General features: G+C 47.8%; 1 protein-coding gene across 1 annotated transcript in view; it reads left to right on the top strand.

The window, feature by feature from the left end:
• MYO15A (myosin XVA) overlaps positions 1 to 21557 on the top strand; it is a 93344-nt gene that overhangs the window by 64361 nt on the left and 7426 nt on the right. Inside the window, exons 46-59 of the mRNA XM_083585514.1 lie at positions 479 to 620; positions 711 to 822; positions 1373 to 1447; positions 3179 to 3384; positions 5310 to 5446; positions 6630 to 6702; positions 8019 to 8091; positions 8994 to 9067; positions 11733 to 11815; positions 12832 to 12962; positions 16101 to 16195; positions 17533 to 17610; positions 18704 to 18800; positions 20429 to 20589. Coding sequence (XP_083441640.1) covers positions 479 to 620; positions 711 to 822; positions 1373 to 1447; positions 3179 to 3384; positions 5310 to 5446; positions 6630 to 6702; positions 8019 to 8091; positions 8994 to 9067; positions 11733 to 11815; positions 12832 to 12962; positions 16101 to 16195; positions 17533 to 17610; positions 18704 to 18800; positions 20429 to 20589 — 1537 coding nt within the window. The remainder of the gene's footprint in view (positions 1 to 478; positions 621 to 710; positions 823 to 1372; positions 1448 to 3178; positions 3385 to 5309; positions 5447 to 6629; positions 6703 to 8018; positions 8092 to 8993; positions 9068 to 11732; positions 11816 to 12831; positions 12963 to 16100; positions 16196 to 17532; positions 17611 to 18703; positions 18801 to 20428; positions 20590 to 21557) is intronic.

Genomic DNA, 21557 nt, shown 5'->3' with positions numbered 1-21557 from the left:
CAGTTTAGTCCTGCTGTCCACATGACCTTGAAAGCTGTCTGTGGACAAATGCCACCTCCCTCGGCCTGAAAGCAAGATGAGCACCGCAAACCCCATAGTTGCCTTTGACTGGACTTAACCGTCCAGGGGTCCTTTACCTTTTACTTTACCATTTAAGAGGTGGGTAGCTGGGGATCTCACCAGCAGTCCACATTGCAGTGCACCTAGCTGCCCTGGGAGGAAAAGGGACAGGGCTTCTCGGGCCCCAACACAAAAGGCCCTGGGCTTTCACCCTGGGCCATTCCCTGACAATGCCCTCAGTTCACAGACGGAGTCTCTCCCTTTGCGGTAGTGCCCTCCATATTCCCCTCTGAGAACCCTGGAGGAAGGGCATCAGCACCATCGTCCAAATGTGCTGTGTGTCTGCCCTTCCTGGATCCACTTTCAGCATTACTGACCTCCAAGCTTGGCAATGAACCCCATTTTCCTTTTTCCACAGCTACGGCGATATCCTCTTTGTGACCACCGGCTCGAAGAACATGCTGGAGGTCAACCTCACCAACGAGAAGCTCATTCTTTTCTCCCCCAAAGCTGCCCAGATTAAGGCACTGATTGACTATTTCCTCAACGAACTCAAGAAGGTAAAAAGATATGGCAGAGACCCTTTCTTTTGGAGCACCTTGTACCCCTGCTCCCCCAGTCAGCCACCCTTTGTCTTTTCCCCCTTCTAGGATTCACAGTACATGGTTGCGATCAAGAACCATATTACAGACGATAAAAGCCTCTTACGGTTCCATAAAGGAGACATCATTTGCCTGCGGCCAATGGAAGGCTTGGATCAAGGTGAGAGACCAGCAGGAAGTCTGTGGGGGGAGGATAGGAAGCAACACAAAAAATCATGAGCATTTCAGTCTATGTTTCTCTTAACATACAGCCTTTTTCCATCTGCAGTTTTGCACAGTCTACACGTTTTTGCAAGCCATTTACCAGGCGCAATCCATTTTTTCTGCATTATTTTCACTAATATATGCAGACTTTCTCCAAATACATCCACATTTTTTGCACACACCTTTTGGGACGGATAACCGTTCCACAAAATTCGGAGCAGCACCATCAGTCCAAAAAGATTTCTGTGCACGTCTTGTCCCGTGTTGCAGTGCGAGCCCAAGCCAAATTCCTCCCTCGCCTTATTGTGCAGAGAGGTGGGGTGCATGCAGCCACAACATACAAGGGGGCTATTGCAGATTGCAGGCGGATAATGGCAGGTGGAACAGAGGATCAGGGCTGGTCCCTGGTTCACCTGCCCTGTGAATCCGGGAGCCTGCCCAGGGCTAGGTTAAGAGGGTCTGCCATGCCCTCCTTTGACACTGCCGTGACTCTCCCGTCCCCACAGACCGCTATTTCGGCTGCGTGGTGCGGAAGAAAGTGATGCTCCTGGAGGATGTGAAGAAGGGCACCCAGGATTTTGGTGGGTGGCTCTTGTGTGTGGTGATGTGCCCTGTCCCCCTTTCTCCTGCGTGCAGTGGCCTTTCTCGCTCTCCTGGACAAACAGACTCCTGCAAGCTAAAAAGCAGCCAATGCATGCTGCTCTTGCTCAGTGGCAGATCACAGACATGGTACAAGGCAACTTCGCATGTCCCTTCCCTCAAGAGCAGGGTCCCGTCTGCACTATACATTTAAAGCACCCTCAAACCACATGGGTGGTGCTGTGGGTTAAACCACAGAGCCTAGGACTTGCCGATCAGAAGGTCGGCGGTTCGAATCCCCACGACAGGGTGAGCTCCCGTTGCTCGGTCCCTGCTCCTGCCAACCTAGCAGTTCGAAAGCACATCAAAGTGCAAGTAGATAAATAGGTACCGCTCCAGCGGGAAGGTAAACGGCGCTTCCGTGTGCTGCTCTGGTTCGCCAGAAGCGGCTTAGTCATACTGGCCACATTACCCGGAAGCTGTATGCCGGCTCCCTCGGCCAATAAAGCGAGATGAGTGCCGCAACCCCAGAGTCGGTCACGACTGGACCTGATGGTCAGGGGTCCCTTTACCTTTACCATACCACTTTTAACAGCTGTGTCTTCCCCCGAGGATTCTGGGAGCTATCATTCATTAAGGGTGATGCGAGTTGGTAGGAGACCCCTATTCAACTCGCAGAGCTGCAGTTCCCAGCGTGGTTCACCAGTCAATCCCTCTTCCCAGGGAACTCTGGGAATTGTAGCTCTGGAAGGGGAATAGGCATCTCCTAACAACTCACATCTCCCTTAAGGCACTCTACTTCCCAGAATTCTTTGGGGAGGCCATGACTGTTTGCCAGCGCCGGATTTATGTGTAACTAAACAAGCTATAGCTTAGGGCCTCACTCTCTTGGGAGCCACCCAAAAATTTAAAGGGGAAAAAACCTGGATGTACATTTCCAAAATCTAAGATAAAAAACAAAATAAAACCTACATCATTTTAAGTTAGAGCTTAATAATTATTTCACTGTTAATATACTTCTTCTTAATTGTATTTCAGTTCAACAATTACTTTGATAAAATACATATTTTGTTATGTGCAAATGGCTTTAGATACCTATTAGGTCCATAAATTACCATATAGCATATATTCAACACAAAAAACAGTGACAATTTGTTGTTGACAAAGGACAGCTGGACATAGAAAGGGCCCCATTACTTTCAGTAGCTTAGGGCCTCATCAGACCTAAATCAGGCCCTGCTGTTTGCAACAAGTGTTTAAAGTGCTGTTTACAATAGTGCTTTAAATGTATCGTGCAGACGGGGCTGCTCAAGCAAATCTGACCTGGAGCTCTGACCAGGGACTATCCCATGACCTACTTTGGCCTATTTGATGCAGTTCTCTTCTTGACCAGAGGCAGTATAAAAGCTGTATGCCCACTTGCCATCCCTAAGGCTGGAGGTTCAAGACCCATTGTGAAAATCAAAATTAAAAGGGGGGAGGGGGGAAGGAAGAAGAAGAAGAAGAAAAAGACCCACTGCGGACCTGAGCCCTGAAAAAAGGCTTTCTTCTTCCACTGACTGTTAAGGGCATATTTCTCCTCTGGCTCCTTCTATCTGTCTCCATTTTCTGCCATGATAGATGAAAGCCCTTGGCCTGATGTTGAGAGGGAGCAGCAACAGCTCTACCACCATGAAAGGGGGGGAGGGAGGGATATTGACAGCATATAACTCAATGCCTTCTTCCTGGTGTAGGCTGGAAGTTTGGTGCCATCTATGGGAAATCGGGCTTCTTCCCTGCCGATTGCGTCCAGCCGGTGGCAGCGCCAGATTTTACCCACCTTCCCGCGGAGAAGAAGGAGGAGCCCAAGGACAAGCAAGCCAAAGTGGCTGTCCCGGCCTCGGTGGCTGTGGCTGTTGCATCTGCAGCCGTAGCTCAGGAGCTTGACAAGAAGACTGAGGCGAGTGCAACGTGGAGGGGGTGGCCGTGTTTCTCATGCCAGGCCTCAAAGCGAGGTGGGAAGCAGGATTCGGGGCGAGGAAGGAAGCCCCGGGAACGTTGCGATGCCTCCACTCTCTCACCAAGGTGACCAGAGAGGGAAGACCGCCGGGAAGCCGTCTCTAAAGCACCACACTCTCTTCCTTCTCGCTGTTCATCTTGGGAGAAGAATTGCAGGGCAAGCCCAGCCCGACCATTAGGCAGTTGCCTCAGGTGGCAGATACTGGCGATGCAGCAACAGTTTCCCCTTGGCAGTTTCCCCTACGTGCCCTGGCCATTCCTCTCCATTAGAGGGGTGTAGCCTGGAGAGAATTATGAGGGCCAGACAGAGAAGACGGGGTGGGAAGGGGGGGCTGCATCTGAGCCTCAGGTTTTAATGACCGTATTTTCCCATGTATAAGACTAGGTTTTTTTCCTAATAAATTAAGTCAAAAATTAGGGGGCGTCTATACACAGATAAGGGATGCGGGTGGCGCTGTGGGTAAAACCTCAGTGCCTAGGACTTGCCGATCGTATGGTCGGCGGTTCGAATCCCCGCGGCGGGGTGAGCTCCCGTCGTTCGGTCCCAGCTCCTGCCCACCTAGCAGTTCGAAAGCACCCCTAAGTGCAAGTAGATAAATAGGTACCACTTTATAGCGGGAAGATAAATGGCGTTTCCGTGTGCTGCGCTGGTGCTGGCTCGCCAGAGCAGCTTCGTCACGCTGGCCACGTGACCCAGAAGTGTCTCCAGACAGCGCTGGCTCCCGGCCTCTAGAGTGAGATGAGCGCGCAACCCTAGAGTCGGACACGACTGGCCCGTACGGGCAGGGGTACCTTTACTTTTACCTTATACACAGATAGTGCCAAGGCTATTTTCTTAAATCTGAGTCCCCCAAAATAGGGGGCGTCTTATATATGGAGGCGTCTTATAGACTGGAAAATATGGTAATTAATTTAATTAAACCTTGCTGTGCAGAGTGGATGCCTCTTCCTCCGAGCCACTGGATCCAAGGGGAAGTTGAGTCACTCTGGTACTTGTGTTATAAGGACAACTGCACCTGTTATCTCCCTTGCGTAGCGAGTTCCCACACACACCCCAGCGGAAATAATGACACGTGACACAATTATTAAGGTTAATGGGATAAATAAGGCCACAACTTCATTGGTTACAGGTGATGAGTGGTATTGGCTTAGGCATTGGTCCTAACTGACTATATCCGACTTCAGCCCGTCCGCTTGAAGTCCGGGAAGGGTTAACCACCAGTAGGGGGAGTCCTGCTGATGCACATCAACTAGGAACTCCCATGGGGTCACCGCTAGGGGGCGTGCCTTAGGCCCTCACCTCCCTAGGCTTCGGACAGGGCCACGCCCCTCGGAATCCTTTATCGGACTACCCTTCAATATGTGGGGCAGGTGATGGCGCTTCCTCCCCTCTTCCATCTACAGAGCCATTCCAATGCCTAACCGCCAATGCCGAGGAAGTTGTGACGATTTGCTACGAGGTAGGCGAAAACCAAGTGTCAGGTGCCAATTTGCCAAGTGGGAAAATTCCTACCAGGCCCCTCAACGGCGACCAACCAAGGTCCATAGCAAGGTCAAGGAACAAAAACCTTATAGGGTGGGAGGGTGGGAAAAGCAGGAAGAGCTGGCAGGTGGCAAAGAGGGAGATCCCCAGCTGTGTCCTTCATTAAATAGGGCAGGCCACGCCCCCTGAGCCAGCTGATTGGCCCTCTGCCACCAAACCCATTGCCCTTGCATTAGAGGAACTGAAAACTGGAAGGAGCAGGCAGAGTCCCAGATCCACCTGGGCTGCAGTAGGTCCGTGGCCTTGTCAGAAAGACTGTGCCCGCCCATTCCTAACAAAATCAAGAGACGAACACCCTGGGCCTCTCCTTTCTTTTCCCCCAGGTGTGTCTGGCAGGCAGCGAATTCGCAGAGAGTGCGGAGGGCTTTCAGGGCGCCAAGGACATCGGCCCACGAGGCGGCCCCTTCAACATGCTGGAGTTTTCCAAGAAGTATTTCCGAGAAGGGCAGAGGGCAAAGATGTGAGTGCGTGCGGACGGACGGAGCCCCCTAAGGGCTTGTTTGCCCTCGAGAAACGGAGGCCGTCATCTCAAGTTTGGTGTGTCAGAGTTGGTGTCCCGAGGCTGCAATCCCCCGTGTAAGGAAAGCAAAGGAATTCTGGGGTGCTGCAACCGTGCCCCTCCACCCACCTCAGCATACCAGTTAGTTATAACACCCCTGCTAACGTTTACGGGGTGCGATCATCGCATGTCTTGGGATGACCAAGAGGTAAGTCAAGATGGCCCACTCTTTGCCACGGGCAGTTGGCTCTCTTGCAGCATGTCAACCGCCGCGATTCGCGGAAATCGTTTGCCTCTCAAAGAAGTAAATTGCATCGGAGGTTGAAGTGAGATAAGTTGGGGGGGTTGCCTGAACCGGAAAACAGACCCACAACCTACTGCACCCTATAGCTGGATATGTGTATGTGTGGCAGGCAAGACGGCATGGGATGGGTTTTAATAGGTAGGAGAGGGTATATTAATTGCAATTTCATGTGTGGGTTAAGCAGTTTCAAAACCCCATCCTTGGCAGCCTAATTAAACGCATAGGAATTAGGCTGTGAAACCTTGTTTTGAGCAAGTCCAGCTATGGAGTAATCTGGCTTCCCCCTTCTTCCCCTACTTAACAATGAATCAGGCAACAACTTGTAAAGTAATTAAAAAAAAAAAAAAGATTTACTTGCTTTATAATCATGCATTGGTTCACAGCAAAGGCAGCAGCAAATCCATGCAGGCTAAAAGCTTAAGGTATAACCAGCTTCAGGCACGGGAAGAGGGCGTCTCCTAAGAACTCTCAGAACCCTTAACAAACTACAGCTCCCACAATTTTTTGGGAGAAAGACCATGGCTGCTGAAAGTGGTATCATAGTGCTTTAAATGTATGCTGTGGTGGCGGCCACACACACACAACAATTGTCCCAGTTATAGCTCCTCCTCTTTACTCCATTTATTAGCATGTGGAAATGAGTTGCAATTTGGGAAATCTTTGTGGACGAAATGCCCCCCCCCCAGCAAAAAGGGCAGGGAATGGTTTTCCCCCGATGGGCTTGAGCTGGTCCCTAGGCGACCAGGCAGTCACAGATCCCAAGGGAAGAGGGAAAGACCTTGTCCACCTGGAATCCTCCCTGAAAGGCAGCTTGTAATTCATGTCTGGAATTAATTTCAGGGATCCCAACAAGCAGAAATCCAAAAAAAGTGGTGAATCGAATGGCATGGCAGATATTCTGAAATTCACCAAGGTAATGCAGATAGTTTTCTTGAGCAATGACAGTTTTCTTCTCACTGGCTGTCTCTCCATGTGTGTACAGTGGTGCCTCGGGTTACAGACGCTTCAGGTTACACGTTTTCAGGTTACGGATGCACCGATACCTGGAAGTACCAGAACGGTTACTTCCAGGTTTCGGCGCATGCGCAGAAGCGCTAAATCGCGCTTTGCGCATGCGCAGAACCACTGAATTGTGTCACACGCATGCGCAGACGCGGCGCTGCGGATTGCGAACATGCCTCCCGCACGGATCACATTTGCAACCTGAGGTTCCACTGTATTGTGGACCCGAATGGGACCCCACTGCTATTATTTTTGTGGTTGGACAACATTTAGCTTGGTAAAACTATATTTGATGAAGAAGCACATAAAGTGCTTTTGGAAAACCAAAGAATTTTAATTTTCAAATGTCAGGTAATGCCTAATAATAATAATAAAACTGCAAGTACTTAGCAATCCTTTTTAATGATTTCTGTGCAATTTTACACACATTTTACTTACCAGCAAAACTAAATTATATTAATTTAACCAAAATATATTTTGAATTCCCAAGTCTTTTTTTAAATTGCTTTCATTAAATATTTTCTTGGGTTACATGTTACAACTTTTTAGTACCCCTCACTTGGGGGATTTGAAAGTTGAAAAATTCGACATGCCCCCATGTCACTGAGCCACTCATAATTGTTTGGCTTGCACTGGAGAAATCCTTGCCCACTGCATCCCCAAACAGTTATTTATGTTTAGCAACATTTATACACCACTTCCTCCCCCTCCAAAAAAAAGACCTCTAAACGGTTTACAAAAGGAAGTGTAAAATATACATTTTAAAAATACATATAAAGACAAACATTAAAAAATAGTTGTATTTTTAAAAAATTGGTTTGTATCCAGTGTTAGTCATATTCAGAGTAAACCCACTGAAATTAATATCTAAAGGGCTGTCATGCAGCAAGCTTGCTTTTTCCTTCTCTGGAGGGCAGCACTCGAATGAATGGATTCAAGTTACAAGAAGGGAGATTCCCTTCCAACTTTACAATTCCATGATTCTATGACTTACTTAGGTCCATTATTTTAAATGGATCCACTCTAAGTAAAGCTTAGCTGGATACAACCCATGAAATAAAATGTCAACCTCCACTTCTATGTTTAGTTAAACTAACGCAGTCCAGGTCCAAGGGGTTTTATTCAAGTGTGTAAAGCATTGTGTGCAACTGCCACACCCCTTTGCTTGCCCCAATTCCTTTGCCCATCACTTGTGGCACCAAACCTCTTCCTTCCTTCCCTGCACAGGCCCCCATCCAAGAGTCGCTCATTGAATTCACGGACAGCAGCCTGAACAAAATAGCTGCAGAAACTTTCCAAGGTGAGGAGCTGGGAGGTCCACTTTAGGAAGTCACAAGCAGGACCAGGGCAGAACAGCACACTTCTCTCCTGCGATTCCCAGCGGCTGGTAATCAGAAGTATCACTTCCTCTGATCGCATGAGGAGAAAAGTGATCAGGCATGATGGGGCAATATCTTTTTCTCGTAAAGTTGTAGTTCCCTTCTGTGTGGGAAGACTCCAAATGATCTTAGAGCGCGTAAACTAAGGAATTCTCTCTCACAAGGTGGGTGGCTTTAAAAGAGAATTAGAAAAAAATCACAGAGGATGAAGCTGTCAGTGGCTACCAGTCACAGTGTCTAGGCCAGGGGTCAGCAAACTTACCGTGCCTTGGGCCAGAGCCTCCAGCGCCAATCGCACAGCGGGGGAGCCCGTGCCCATACGTGTGCGCACACACTATTTCCGGCACACTTCCGGGTCGGAGGAGCACCAGAAATAGCTTGTGCGCATGTGCAAATAACGCTTGCGCATGCGCACAAGCTATTTCCGGTGCTCCTCTGACCTGGAAGTGGGCAGCTGTGCAGCGCAGCGCCGGTAAGAGTGGGCGATGGGGGTTGCCGCGGGCCAGATAAATGAGTCCTTCAGGCCTTATCCGGTCCGCGGACCTTAGTTTGGGGACCCCTGATCTAGGCTATGTCTCCACTATCGGAGATTGTATGTCTTTCTGAATACCAGTGGCTAAGAATTGCAAGTGCTGCTGTGCTCTGGTCTTGCTTTTGGGTTTCCCAGGGGCAATATGTGGGAAAGACACTCTGGGCTAGATGGGCCACTGGCCTGATCCAACAGGTTCTTCTTAACTTCTTATCTGGAGTCTCTCTCTCTCTCTCTCTCTCTCTCTCTCTCTCTCTCTCTCTCTCTCTCTGTTATCTGCATCTGCTTTTCCAGCTGTGATGAAGTTTATGGGTGACCTCCCACTCAAAGGACAAACTGAGCTAGAGGTGGTGTGTTCTCTTCTCAAGGTAATCAAACTTCCTTTCTTCTTTTCAGGTTTTTAAACTGAATTTTAATAGCAACAAGCAAGTCAAAGGGAAAAAGAAATGAAAGACAATTTAGTTTCAAAAAAAGGGGATAAGTTGTCTCAATTGCCAGTACGGAAGTGCAGGGTGCAGCTTTGTAATTTACAGAGTCAATAATAAAACATATTGAGAGGAAAAGGCTGCGTGGTCTCTAATTACCAAAGGATTCCATGGTCTAAATTAAAACAATTACATATTTTTTTTCCAAAAAAGGTTAAGAATTACTGTATTTTTCGCTCTATAAGACGCACCTAGTTTTTAGAGGAGGAAAACAAGAAACAAGAAAGCAACGCAAAGCCTCTTGAGTGAAGAGGCAGGAGCGCTCCCGCTGCGCTCAAGAGGCTTTGTGTGGCTATCCCTGAAGCCAGAAGAGCAAGAGGGATTGGTGCGCACTGATCCCTCTTGCTCTTCTGGCTTCTGGGATAGCTGCACAGCCTCTTCAGGGCAGCGGGATGAAGGCTCCCTCTGCCCTGAAGAGGCTGCGCCCGGCTAAGCCAGAAGCTAGAACAGTGAGAGGGAGCGCTGCACAGCGATCCCTCTCACTGTTCTGGCTTCTGGGATAGCTGCACAGCCTGCATTTACTCCATAAAACGCATACACATTTCCCCTTACTTTTTAGGAGGGAAAGTGTGCATCATATAGAGCGAAAAATGTGGTACATTGAACTGTGCTAAATCCAGACTCTCACATAGAGACCCCTTGGACCTGGCATCCCTGAGCCACTTGTATTTGTATATAAGATAAAATTAGACCAAATGGCAAAAAGTGATTTTGAGCACTGTGGCCCCTGGGCATTTTTGGCTTATGTGAGATTTTTCAAAGAGTAAGCTGCTTTCTGGCCTTTGCAGCGAATGGAACCTGCAGAGCCAATGCAGAAACAAGCCCCAACGAAGCCTGGAGCTTATATCTGCACCTCCTGGGCTTATATCTGCACAGGGGCTGCACTTGCCAAGCCATCCTGGTTGCTCTGGCCTCTCCCAAATACCTCCTAATAAACATTCTCATTCTCGAGTACAGCTGCTATAGTCCAGAGGCCACCATCGTGGCACCTGCAGGTGAACATGCACTCACAGCTTCACTTCCTTCCTCTGAAATCAGGCTTGCAAGAAGCATTCTGTTCATAGCTGTCAACTTTCAGATTTGAAAATAAGGGATCAGCAGCCTCGAAAATAAGGGATCAGCAGCCTCACCTGTCCCTGGGACAGTCTACAGGATATCTAACAATCTGGGATAGCAGCGGGAAGCAGCGGGAAACGGCATTGAAATAAGGGAATTTCCTGCAAAAAAAGGGAAGGTTGACAGCTATGGTTCTGTTGTAGCCAGTACAATAACGTTACGGTTTGCACTCCATTGCAGCCTTGTGCATGCATCGTGCGCACAAAGGTTTCTCCAATTTCCACATGTGCCCACAGGCCCCAACACGATGATGACCCCTTTAAAGTCCAACAACATATCAAGGACACAACATGGGCTGCCCCTTAGCCTTAGTGCAGCAGCCTTCAACCTTCTTCCAACCTGATACCTGCTTTTAAGCCAAACATGCTGCCGCTGCAACCGCCTTAGACCAGGCTGTGACCTGGTGGCGGGTCCCAGTCCACCAGTTAATGGCCTGTAGTCTAAAGCAAGCTCTTCTGATTTGCAGAGCTGCTGAGCTTGTCATAGCCATGGCGGGCTACAAGGCCGGATTTAGGTTTGATGAGGCCCTAAACTAGTGAAGCTAATGGGGCTCTTTATATGTCCAGTTGTCCTTTGTCAACAACAAATTGTCACTGTTTTTTGTGTTGAATACATGCTATATGGCAATTTATGGAGGTAACAGGTATCTAAAGCCATTTGCACATGTTGCCATGCAACCAGTCCATGCAGAATGTTGTTGTTGAGTCATTTAGTCGTGTCCGACTCTTCGTGACCCCCTGGACCAGAGCACGCCAGGCACTCCTGTCTTCCACTGCCTCCCGCAGTTTGGTCAAACTCATGCTGGTAGCTTCCTTCACGAATCACTGCCTTGCCATGGCGAAGGGGCTTGAATAACTCAGAGAAGCTATGATCTATGCTGTGCAGGGCCACCCAAGATGGACAGGTCATAGTGGAGTGTTTTGACCAAACATGATCCACCTGGAGCAGGAACCGGCAAGCCACTCCAGTATCCCTGCCAAGAAAGCTCCATGGACAAAGACAATAGGCATGCAGAATGTAGGCACCCTATATATGGAAATGAGCAAACCAGTGATATTTTAGGGAGCAGGCTAGCAGGCGGGGCCTATTACTTACATCACAGGAGCCTACACAACACAAAACACTGTTGCTGTATGTCAGTTTTATTTTATCTGTTTTTTATCTTATATTTTGGAAATGTACATCCAGTTGTTGTTTTTTCTTTAAATTTTTTGGGGGCCCCCAAGAGAGTGGAGCCCTAAGCTATAGCTTCTTTAGCTTATACGTAAATCTGGCACTGGCGGGCTACTATGGCAAACTCTTCCATCACCTTCCCAAGCCAGAAGTCTTTGTGGGGAGAGAGCAAGTGGTGGCTGCTACGAGAGAAGCCAGCAAGGGCTGGGACTCCCCTGAGGCATGTATAATTCCATACTTTCTCCTGGTTCTCCACTAGCTCTGCGGAGACCACGAGGTCATCAGGGACGAGGTGTTTTGCCAGATCATCAAACAGATCACGGACAACACCAGCACCAAGACGTACGTGAGTCTCTGGTAACAACCCGTAGGCCTGTGCACAGTTCTGGCTGGAGGGGGAAGGGGGGGGGGCTTCCATCCAGTAGAAGCACACAGCTTGTAAACCACCAGAAAAATGCAATTATTGATGTTTCTAACCTTAAATTCAGTTATCTTCCTTTCAACCTGTTTGAGATTAAAAGAATAATAACGCCCACATGTAAATTCATCATTTTTGTGCACATTTATCATAATGTACACCTTTTTGTATGCAACTTTCCCTAACGTAGCACATTTTTTAAATGTTCTTTTCACTGATATTTGCATTTCTGTCTACAACTGTACCCTACTAAAGTGGTACCTCTGGTTATGAATGCTCCTAGTTACGAATGCTTCAGGTTACGAGCTCCGCTAACCCGGAAGTAGCTGCTCCTGGTTGCGAACTTTGCCCCAGGATACGAACAGAAATCACGCGCCACAGGCCCTATTAGCAAAAGCGTGCTTCGGGATAAGAACGGTTTCAACTTAAGAACGGACCTCCAGAACGAATTAAGTTTGTAACCAGAGGTACCACTGTACAGGTATATGCAGTTTCACACGGCTGCAGAATTTGGAGTACTGCCAGTTTTGAAGGATGGCTGTGTTTCAATTCGCACCTAGTTTCAGAAAGTGCAAATTGGGCAGGTTTGCTGTTAAAGGTGAACTGGATAGCATTTGTCCCCCGTTCCTAGTGATGAGTACCCCCCCCCCGCCCCCATTGCACCAGGAGTCTCCTCTGTCTGCTCTTCTGACCCCGCCACCCTCCCAACTCATGCTGATTCAGAAGTCCTCACATCAGGGATACAGAGTGCTTCCGATGTCAAAAGGTGCTTACATATTGTAGGAGGGGAGAAGAGGAAGGAAGGGGGAAGAGAGAGGGATAGTATCACTCCAAACTGCATCCCAAGTCAGCCATGTCTTTGGTACCCTGCTCCGTTTGTTCATTTCTTGCATACTATTTTAACAGCCCCGAATTCCCTTCTTTGGGGGGTTTCACACAGGGACAGCTGCCAGAAAGGTTGGAGGCTTCTCTACATCCTGAGTGCCTATTATAGATGCTCTGAAGTCCTCCGACCATATTTGCTGCAGTTCCTCCAAGAAATCTGCAACAGTCCCAGCTTGCATTTCCAAGGTGAGATATTGGGAGATTCTCCCCTGGAGACCATCTGGTCAACCAGTCACAAGGTTACATATGCACTGTCCTGGCTGAGAAAGAGACACGCCTCAGTGGTGGAGCACCTGCTCTGCATGCAGAAGGACCCATGGAATCATAGAATTGTAGAGCTGGAAGGGATTCTGAGGGTCATCTAGTCCAACCCCCTGCAATGCAACCCCAGATTTCGATCCCAAACATTTGCAGGTAGGATTGAGAAAGATTCCTGCTCTGAAACCCTGGAGAGTTGCTGCCAGCCACTGTGGACAATATTAAGCTATATCAGCCTTTTTCAACCTTGGAGCCCTGATGTTATTGGACTACAATTCCCATCATCCCTAGTGAGAAGGATCCCTAGTCAGGGATGATGGGAGTTGTAGTCCAACAAATGCAAATTTTGCCTTTGTTCAGTAGGCTAGTTTCTACACACACTTTCCCACTGGCTTCTCTGTCCTCCACCCAGGCAAGCAAAATGCATGATCAGAGTTCAAGGATACATTCCTAGCCAGGCAAAAACGCTCAAGTGGGGTATGAACTAGGCCTGGTGAGGGGCGTGGCCTTATGAGGGGTGTGGCCTGGGGAGAGCCCTGAGTGGGGAACCCTCGAGGGCTCCATTTGGCTCCTGGATCTCAGGTTCCCATCCCCTGCCCTACAGCCAGCTTTTCCCCTATTGAGAATGGCTGTGCTGGAGATTCGCAGAATTTTATTTACTTATTTACTTACTTATTTAGTAGCTTGATTCCCAAGATGTTTGTGTCAAATGCCTTGAGGGTGCTCCCGTTTTCCTCTAGCAAACGTTATAACCGTTTTTGCCTTAAAACTGCTTTGCATCAGGACTGCTCATCCGAATTTAACATTTCACAACTCCTGGGGCAGGGAAAGCGGTTAGATCTCAGGAAGAAAATGGTGGCTGCTTCTGCCTGCCCTCATCCATCAGGCTGCCCTGTTTGGGACGCTTTCCTCGCCGCTGCCCATCGCTCATTAATAAATGGAAATGAGCCCATCTGCTCAGCTCTCAGAAGGCAGCTTCAGTCGGAAGGCAGCTCACCTGTCGCAGCCGGTGGTTATTTCCTCGTTAAAAGACTCAGGTTCCAAAACTGGCTGCAGTGGCTTCAGGGTGGAAAGGAATATTGGCAAAGATAGATGACTCCCTGCTCCTCAAACTAGGCTGTTAGCTGGGGATGCCAGCTCACTGCATGCCCCCTTAGAATGGTGTCTGCCCCACAGATGGTCTTCGTACCACAGAAGTTTTGGAGCTTGGAAGATGTGGAACATGAAAAACTAGGCAGAGAGTTTTTAATCCATCTGCCAGTGCACCAGGGTGAATTTCAGGTTGCGGTGGCCTGCCAAATCTTGAATGCACCTGATGGTAGCAAATATATGGCATCAGCTCAGCGCAAGCTGAATCAGCTAGACGTTGGCACTGGGCAGGGTTTCCCCCTGGCTGCCCTATGCCAAAGCAATCATGTGCATCCACACTTACTGCTGAAATCGAGTCTTCCATATAATTAAGCGCAAATAGCCGTCCCAGGCTGCCCCCAAGCCAGCCTTCCCCCCTCCCTGCCATCTTTGTTCACTCACTCCAGGTGACAGCAATATCAGTTGCGCTTCAGTGTTTTCTGTGTTCTCCTCTGGCACGTTTTCCGATCTGCTTTGTAGCATTTGGGTCTGGTCAATTCTATTGTATATAGCCAAAGGCCTTTGCAACGGACGACAGAGAAGAAAAGGAAAAAATTCCTCTAAGATCTTACAATGTAGCCTGTAGCAGCTTGCAACATAAAAAGAAATTCACAGCATTAAATATTAAAACTGGAATGTATTCACATACCTGGAACGGAGCTTCTTGGCTGTCAGCACAAATTTGGCTCCCTGGTGTGTAATATATAGATGTTTATCTGCTAGGAGTTCAACTGTCACTTCCTGTGTGGATCGACCTGGAAGCCAATTAAGAATTGGCAATATAAATTTTCCTCTGGGCGTTATATACAGAGGTCAAATCAGCACATACTGTGTGATGTCCTCTACCTGATTGCATCCATTTATGCATTTGCGACACATATGGGGACTTCCCCATTATCTCCCCTCTAAATATCCCAAGGGCATCTGTTTGAATCTTAGTTCTGCAAAGGCCCTGCTTGATGTGGGAAGGTCAGAGTCTCAAGGTATTGGGGCCTTGAGTGAGTGGTCTTAATTTGGGGGTTCCAAGTAGAGTAATGGACAGCAATGATGGATGCTCTGTCTTGGTTGGCAGCCTGATCAAAAATCCAGTTTCTAAGGTCACGTGGGCTAAGGGCTAAGTAGTTCTCCGTTTGAAGATTCTAAGCATTTGGGAGGCTCCTGAAGGAGTGTCTCCACCCCCATCGTTGTATCCGGACACTGAGGTCCAGTGCCAAGGGCCTTCTGATGGTTCCCTCGCTGCGGGAAGCCAAGTTACAGGGAACCAGTCAGAGGGCCTTCTCAGTAGTGGCACCCGCCCTGTGGGACACCCTTCCACCAGATGCCAAAGAGAAAAACAAGACTTTTAGAAGACATCTGAAGGCAACCATGTTTAGGGAAGCTTTTAATGTTTAATAGACTATTGTATTTTAATATTCTGTTGGAAGCTGCCCAGAGTGGCTGGGGAAACCCAGCCAGATGGGCGGGGTATAAATATATTATTATTATTATTATTATTATTATTATTATTATTATTATTATTATTTATTATGTGTGTGTGTCAATAAAATGCAGTTGCAGTGCCAGCCTCTCCAGTAAGCACGGGCAAAATGCTACTGAGGCTTTTCAGGCCTCTGTACCATTAACTAAAAGCTTCCTGTTCATTCGTTCTACCCATTTTATTTCTCCCTGTTCAGTAGAGCTGGGGATGCTTGGCGTCACCCAGTTGCTATTTTATTAGTAAGCATCTGTTTGCGCCTGTAGGCATTTTAGCCTATGGTGCTTTGCCCTGTGCATTGTCTTTACAATCAGGCTTAGGTGAGTCTAGAGAGCTGAATCTCTCTGCAGCATTTGAGAAATCTGGAGCCACACATTTCACTTCTCCTCTTGGATACTTCCTCTCTCACACACACTTTCTGTCTCTGCCTCTCTCTCTCTCATTTGTTTCATGGTCTCCATCAGGCATCGCCAAGGCATGTGAGCAGAACCTGCAGAAAACCTTTCAGTTTGGTGGCCGCTGCGAGTTCCCCAGTAACATGGAGCTCAAAGCCATGGTGGTGAGTGCCCTGCAAGTCCCACAAGGGCTTTGCCAGATATAATTGTGGGGGGTTTACACCAGAAGGAGAATGACTTCCAAACAGGGATGGGTGGTGCTGTGGTTTGTGTTTAAGAACTGTTTTCTGTTTCTATTACCGTATTTGAATGCTGTAAATGTTGATGGGCCTTTTTTCAACATGTTGTTTCAGTTATTGGGCACACTACTGGTGTGCCCTATGGACAGGTCTGCTGGTGGCATGGTTGTGTGATTTGGTAACTGGGACTGACCCACCAGCAGTCCGCTTTGGGGGCACATGCATTCAAATCGCAGTTCAAATCCGTGTTGGGGCTCACAGCAGGTTCAGATCTTGTCAACTTTCAAGTCTGTTATCTGGCCTGAGTGGATGCCTAGCATAGTCTAGGGCAGGCATGGGTTCATTTCCAGAGGAAACACTCAGGTTCTTGACAGGGTTCTGGAACCTGAAGGGAGCTAGCTGTCAGCCCTAGCAGGAAAAAGGAAGTGTGGACATTATATCAGGAAGGAGCTGAGTTCCAGAGTAAGCGGCAAATGAGCATTAGAGGGGCAGCCATGTAATCACAGCCAGATACTGGAGCAGGAGCTGATGTCATGGCCTCATACCAGCAATGAGTTGTTCTGACCAAGCAGGGAGCTCTAAGACCAGGGCTTTATAGGGCCTGGTTGGCAAGGATTGGCCCTGGAGCATCAGCTGACAGATGGCTCAGGCAGGCTGGTACTGCAGCCTAGAGGGCACTCTTGAGGCACAGAGCTCAAATCTCTCAGCTTTGCAGTGCTGATGGGATGCAAACAGGTGAGTCACCAGAGCCTGACTTCTAGCAGTAAGGTCCTCTGGCTAATACGTTTCTGGGCTTGAACCTCCTCTAAACATGGCTTATGATTAGGGGTAGGTGCATCAGCCTCTTTCCATTCCATGCCAGTTTCGCACGCCCACAACAATCGTTAAGTCTGTTCCATCCTGTTTTCTCCTATTTTTTTTTGAAAAAGATATACATTTTTAACCATTTTTGTATGCTTTCCTTAAAATATGTGTTTTGTATATTACTTTATATACATTTTCCTGCATTTCCCCCTAAGCTTTTCAGCACATTTCCCTCTAAAATACACATCCCATCCCCAGTAAAATACGCATTGTTGGGTGCACATTTCTGAAGCAAGAGTGCGCTGCAGCATTCAGAAGAGTGTGCAATCTGATGGTTAGCTGCTTCTCACTTGGCATATAAATGTAGAGATTATGAGATAGGTTAGTTTACTTTAAAATGCAGAATTCTCTTCCATTTTTACTTATGAACTTTGTCTTTCCTTCCTTCCTTTGCAAAGGCCGGAAGGAGCTCCAAGCGGCAGCTGTTCCTCTTACCGGGCGGGATCGAGAGGCACCTCAAGATCAAAACTTGTTCGGTGAGTGGAAGAGGAAGGATCTCTCATCCCCATAGATCAGGGAAGGGGAATTTCAGGCCCCAGGGCCAAATGTCGACCCTCCACGCCTCTCTGTGCCCTTAGGACTTTCCCCAGCCCACAACTGCTCCCTGGCCATGCCCCCTCACCCTGAGCCACACCTCTTACCGCCCCTGCTTGCAGTGTTTTTGCCTGGGTGGAGCTGAGTCTTTGAACTCTGATAATGTTTCTTGCATAGAGTCACAGAATCGTGGAGTTGGAAAGGGACCCTACAGGTTATCTGGTCCAGCCGGATGCCAAACTGCTGGATGTGTGTGAGAGTGTGTGTAGGAACTAGCTTACTGTATGCATTATGTTTGTGATTGTAGGTTGTTTTAAATTGTTTCTTTCTCCATGCTAACTGCCCACAACAGTTGTGACTTAATCATCTTGCAAGAGCTTCCTTCGTTACAATCTTCAAATGTTAAAACAATTCAAGGTGGGGATTAGCGTCTTGCCCTCTCTCAGAATCATCTTTTCCTTCCATCGCCTTAAAAAATAAATAAACCTAGCTTGCGGAAGAAATCTGTATGGTTTCAAAGTTTGTATTCCTTGCTTATGAACTTTGGCATTATTTAAAACTAGCAGAAAGTGCCCGGTGCTGCCCAGGAATTCTAATAAACCTAAACCTATTGTTATTTTAAAATGGATAGTATAAATTAGAGTTTTGGGACTGTGCATGCACACACTGTCTGTCTCTCTCATACACAGCAACATACTGCATCTGAAGGCATCCAAACATAGCTAAAAACTACCTCTTCCACCTCAGGACACCTCATTTGTAACTGCCACGTCTGTTTGGCCGAAGTCATGGCAAAGTCATGTTTTGGTCCACCATCTTGTTTCAAAATGGTGTCGCATGTCATCCAAACACAGACAAAGACCGCATTGGGAAGCCGCATGACAAGTTTGGCAATGATACGAGATATCATCTAACCAAAGACACTCTAACTCATAGTGAACAGGCAGGCAGACAAGCAGACAGGTGAACCACATACCAGAATATGTACCTGGTCATCTGTGACTCAACTTCTCCGTCCCTCACCTGCATTTCCAGGTTGCGCTGGATGTGATAGAGGAGCTATGCTACGAGATGGGACTACGCCGCCCTGAGGCCTTTGACGAATACATCATTTTTGCTGTCGCCAACAGAAGTGAGTCCTGTCGGGCCCCAGAGGAGAGAATCCCTCAGTCCAAAGACCAGGATTAAACGTATCGTTCCACTCCCTGTATTTTGTTCAGTAATAAATGAAAATCTGCTCTTATTCCCTTATGGGGGACACAAGAGCCTTTATAGAGTCCTTTGTGGGTTCTCCATTGGTCGGAGAAAAATAACAGAGGCCAACCAGAGAATATTGAGAAGCAAAGCAGCTAGTAAGCCTGATCTCATACGCAGGAGATGGAGGAGGACCCAGAACCCAGATGTGCCCGCCCTTATATAGACATTTTAAATTCGCCCGCCCTGGAGTCCAAGACCACCCCCAGAAACACCATACATACATCACAGAAGGGGTGCAGCTCAAGACCACCCCCCAGACACATCATGCCTACATCACAGAAAGGGGTGATCTACAACAGAAAATCTGAGTGCGTTGTTTACCAAAAATCTGAGTTGTTTACCTCCTTTCTGGCAGGTTACCTGTTAATTCTTACTTGGCTGGATACCCTGGGGAGCCTAGCCAGTCTTTTGGAATGATAAATACTTAGTTCCTGAGCCAGGTCACAGGCTCACCCTATTCATACACAGACATACCCTTAAGACAGGATTTGTGAAGGAAAGGACAATGGGGAGGCTTTTCCATTTTCCTTTGACATTGCAGAGAAAACATTTGGTCAGTTTGGGAGCCAAAAATGGCTTCATGGCTGTTTTCCGGTGCTGTTTCAGACATGTGGTCTATATATTTATGTACGTGTTTGCGTGGTACATTTATGAACATTTATTACATATCTAAGACCTTAATTATTTATTTCAGTTCAAACTACCGATTTCAGGATCGGATCACCTTGCAGACCTAAACTAGGTTTACTAATCTCCTGGTGGACTATAAGCGCCTGAGAAGAGTCTGGCTGCTGGATCAGGCCAAAGGCCAATCTGTTCCAGCACCCTCCTTTCATAGGAGCCAAGCAGACGCTTATGGGAGCCTGCAGATGGGATCTGAGTGCAACAAGGCTCTCCCCCACTTGTGTTCCCTACAACTGGTATTCAGAGTCATACCACTCCAACAGAAGAGGTGGAACACAGTCTTATCCTCCATGAATACACCCCGAAATTACCCAACCCCCCAAAACTGACCATTTCAATAACTTTGCTATGAAGCTTCCTAGCAGCACCCCAACAATATGTGCATTGGCTTTTGTGGGTGGATTTGACAGACACCTGAGTTCTAAAGAGTCACTGCACAAAAATGACCAAATTCAGATAAATTTATTGCCTGTCATATGTTGTTTCAGTAGGACACCAGGCATATAATTTTGTAGGCATTATTCTCATTCTTGCTTGTGAAAATTCACCCGGTTGTGCCTGAAATGTTATTTCTTTTTGAGATGCCGGACTTTATCTGGAAAGTGTCTACCACCACCTGTTGGTAGAGGGCTGTAAAACCATCCTTTGGGCCATGTAGGAAAAGAGCAGTTTGCAAACCCCCCCTCCCTTTAGCAAATCACCAGTCTATATTTGGAAGCTAGGGGGGCCAGACTGTACACCAGGTGAATGCAGCCAGCCACTTCACCAGGAACACCAGGCTGCTTTAAAAATCTGATCCATGCCATTTTGCCCACGCAGATCAGAATGTTCGGCCTTTGAACAAAAAGGAGTACATCCTTGATGTTGCCTTGGAAATGGAGAACGTGGACAGCAGCTTCATGTTCTGGTATCGGCGCGTCATCTGGGCCCAGCCGCTAAAGTTTGACAATGAGCTCTATGTCACCATGCACTACAATCAGGTGAGACCTTTGCAGCAAAGAAAAGGGAAAGCTTTCAGAGAGGAGCAGCCGAGTGCACATCTTGTTCCTTCTCAAAATGACTCATAGGTAGGTTTCCTTCCAGGTCTTGGTGATGGTGACATTTGTTTGGGCAGGAAGGCATTTTTGATTAGGACAGGTCGACCAGTGACTCTGCAGCCTATTTTTACTTGGTTCGAGATGGTCAGAGACTCTGAAGTGGCCTTTCTCCCCCCGCTAAGCCTTCTATAAAATGGGTGGTCACAAAAATAAGACAGGGTCTTAAAGACTAACAGGTTTTTTGTGTCAATAAGCTCTAGTGGAGTAGAGCCCAGATTATGAGAGCCAGGGTGGTGTAGTGGTTAGAGCAATGTTTCCCAAACTTGGGTCTCTGGCTGTTTTTGGACTACAGTTCCCATCATCCCTAACCACTGCTCCTACTAGATAGGGATGATGGGAGTTGTAGTCCAAAAACAGCCAGAGACCCAAGTTTGGGAAACCCTGCATTTTTGTGTTTTGATATTCTAAACCGCCCTGTGATCTTCAGATGAAGGGCAGTAAAGGTAAAGGTAAAGGTACCCCTGACCATTAGGTCCAGTTGCGGACAACTCTGGGGTTGCGGCGCTCATCTCGCTTTACTGGCCGAGGGAGCCGGTGTACAGCTTCCAGGTCATGTGGCTAGCATGACTAAGCCACTTCTTGTGAACCAGAGCAGCGCACAGAAACGGTGTTTACCTTCCCACCGGAACGGTACCTATTTATCTACTTGCACTGCGTGCTTTCAAACTGCTGGGTTGGCAGGAGCAGGGACCGAACAATAGGGGCTCACCCCGTCGCGGGGATTCGAACCGCCAACCTTCTGATCAGCAAGCCCTGGGCTCTGTGGTTTAGACCACAGCGCCACCCCATCCCTATGAAGGGCAGTATAGAAATCATAATCATAATCATAATAAATATACATAATGTATGCA

This window comes from Podarcis filfolensis (assembly GCF_964270895.1).
Source record: "Podarcis filfolensis genome assembly, chromosome: 14".
NCBI classification, from domain to species: domain Eukaryota; kingdom Metazoa; phylum Chordata; class Lepidosauria; order Squamata; family Lacertidae; genus Podarcis; species Podarcis filfolensis.
The sequence above is the reverse complement of the archived record's forward strand: the minus strand, read 5'-3'. Positions and strand labels throughout refer to the sequence as shown.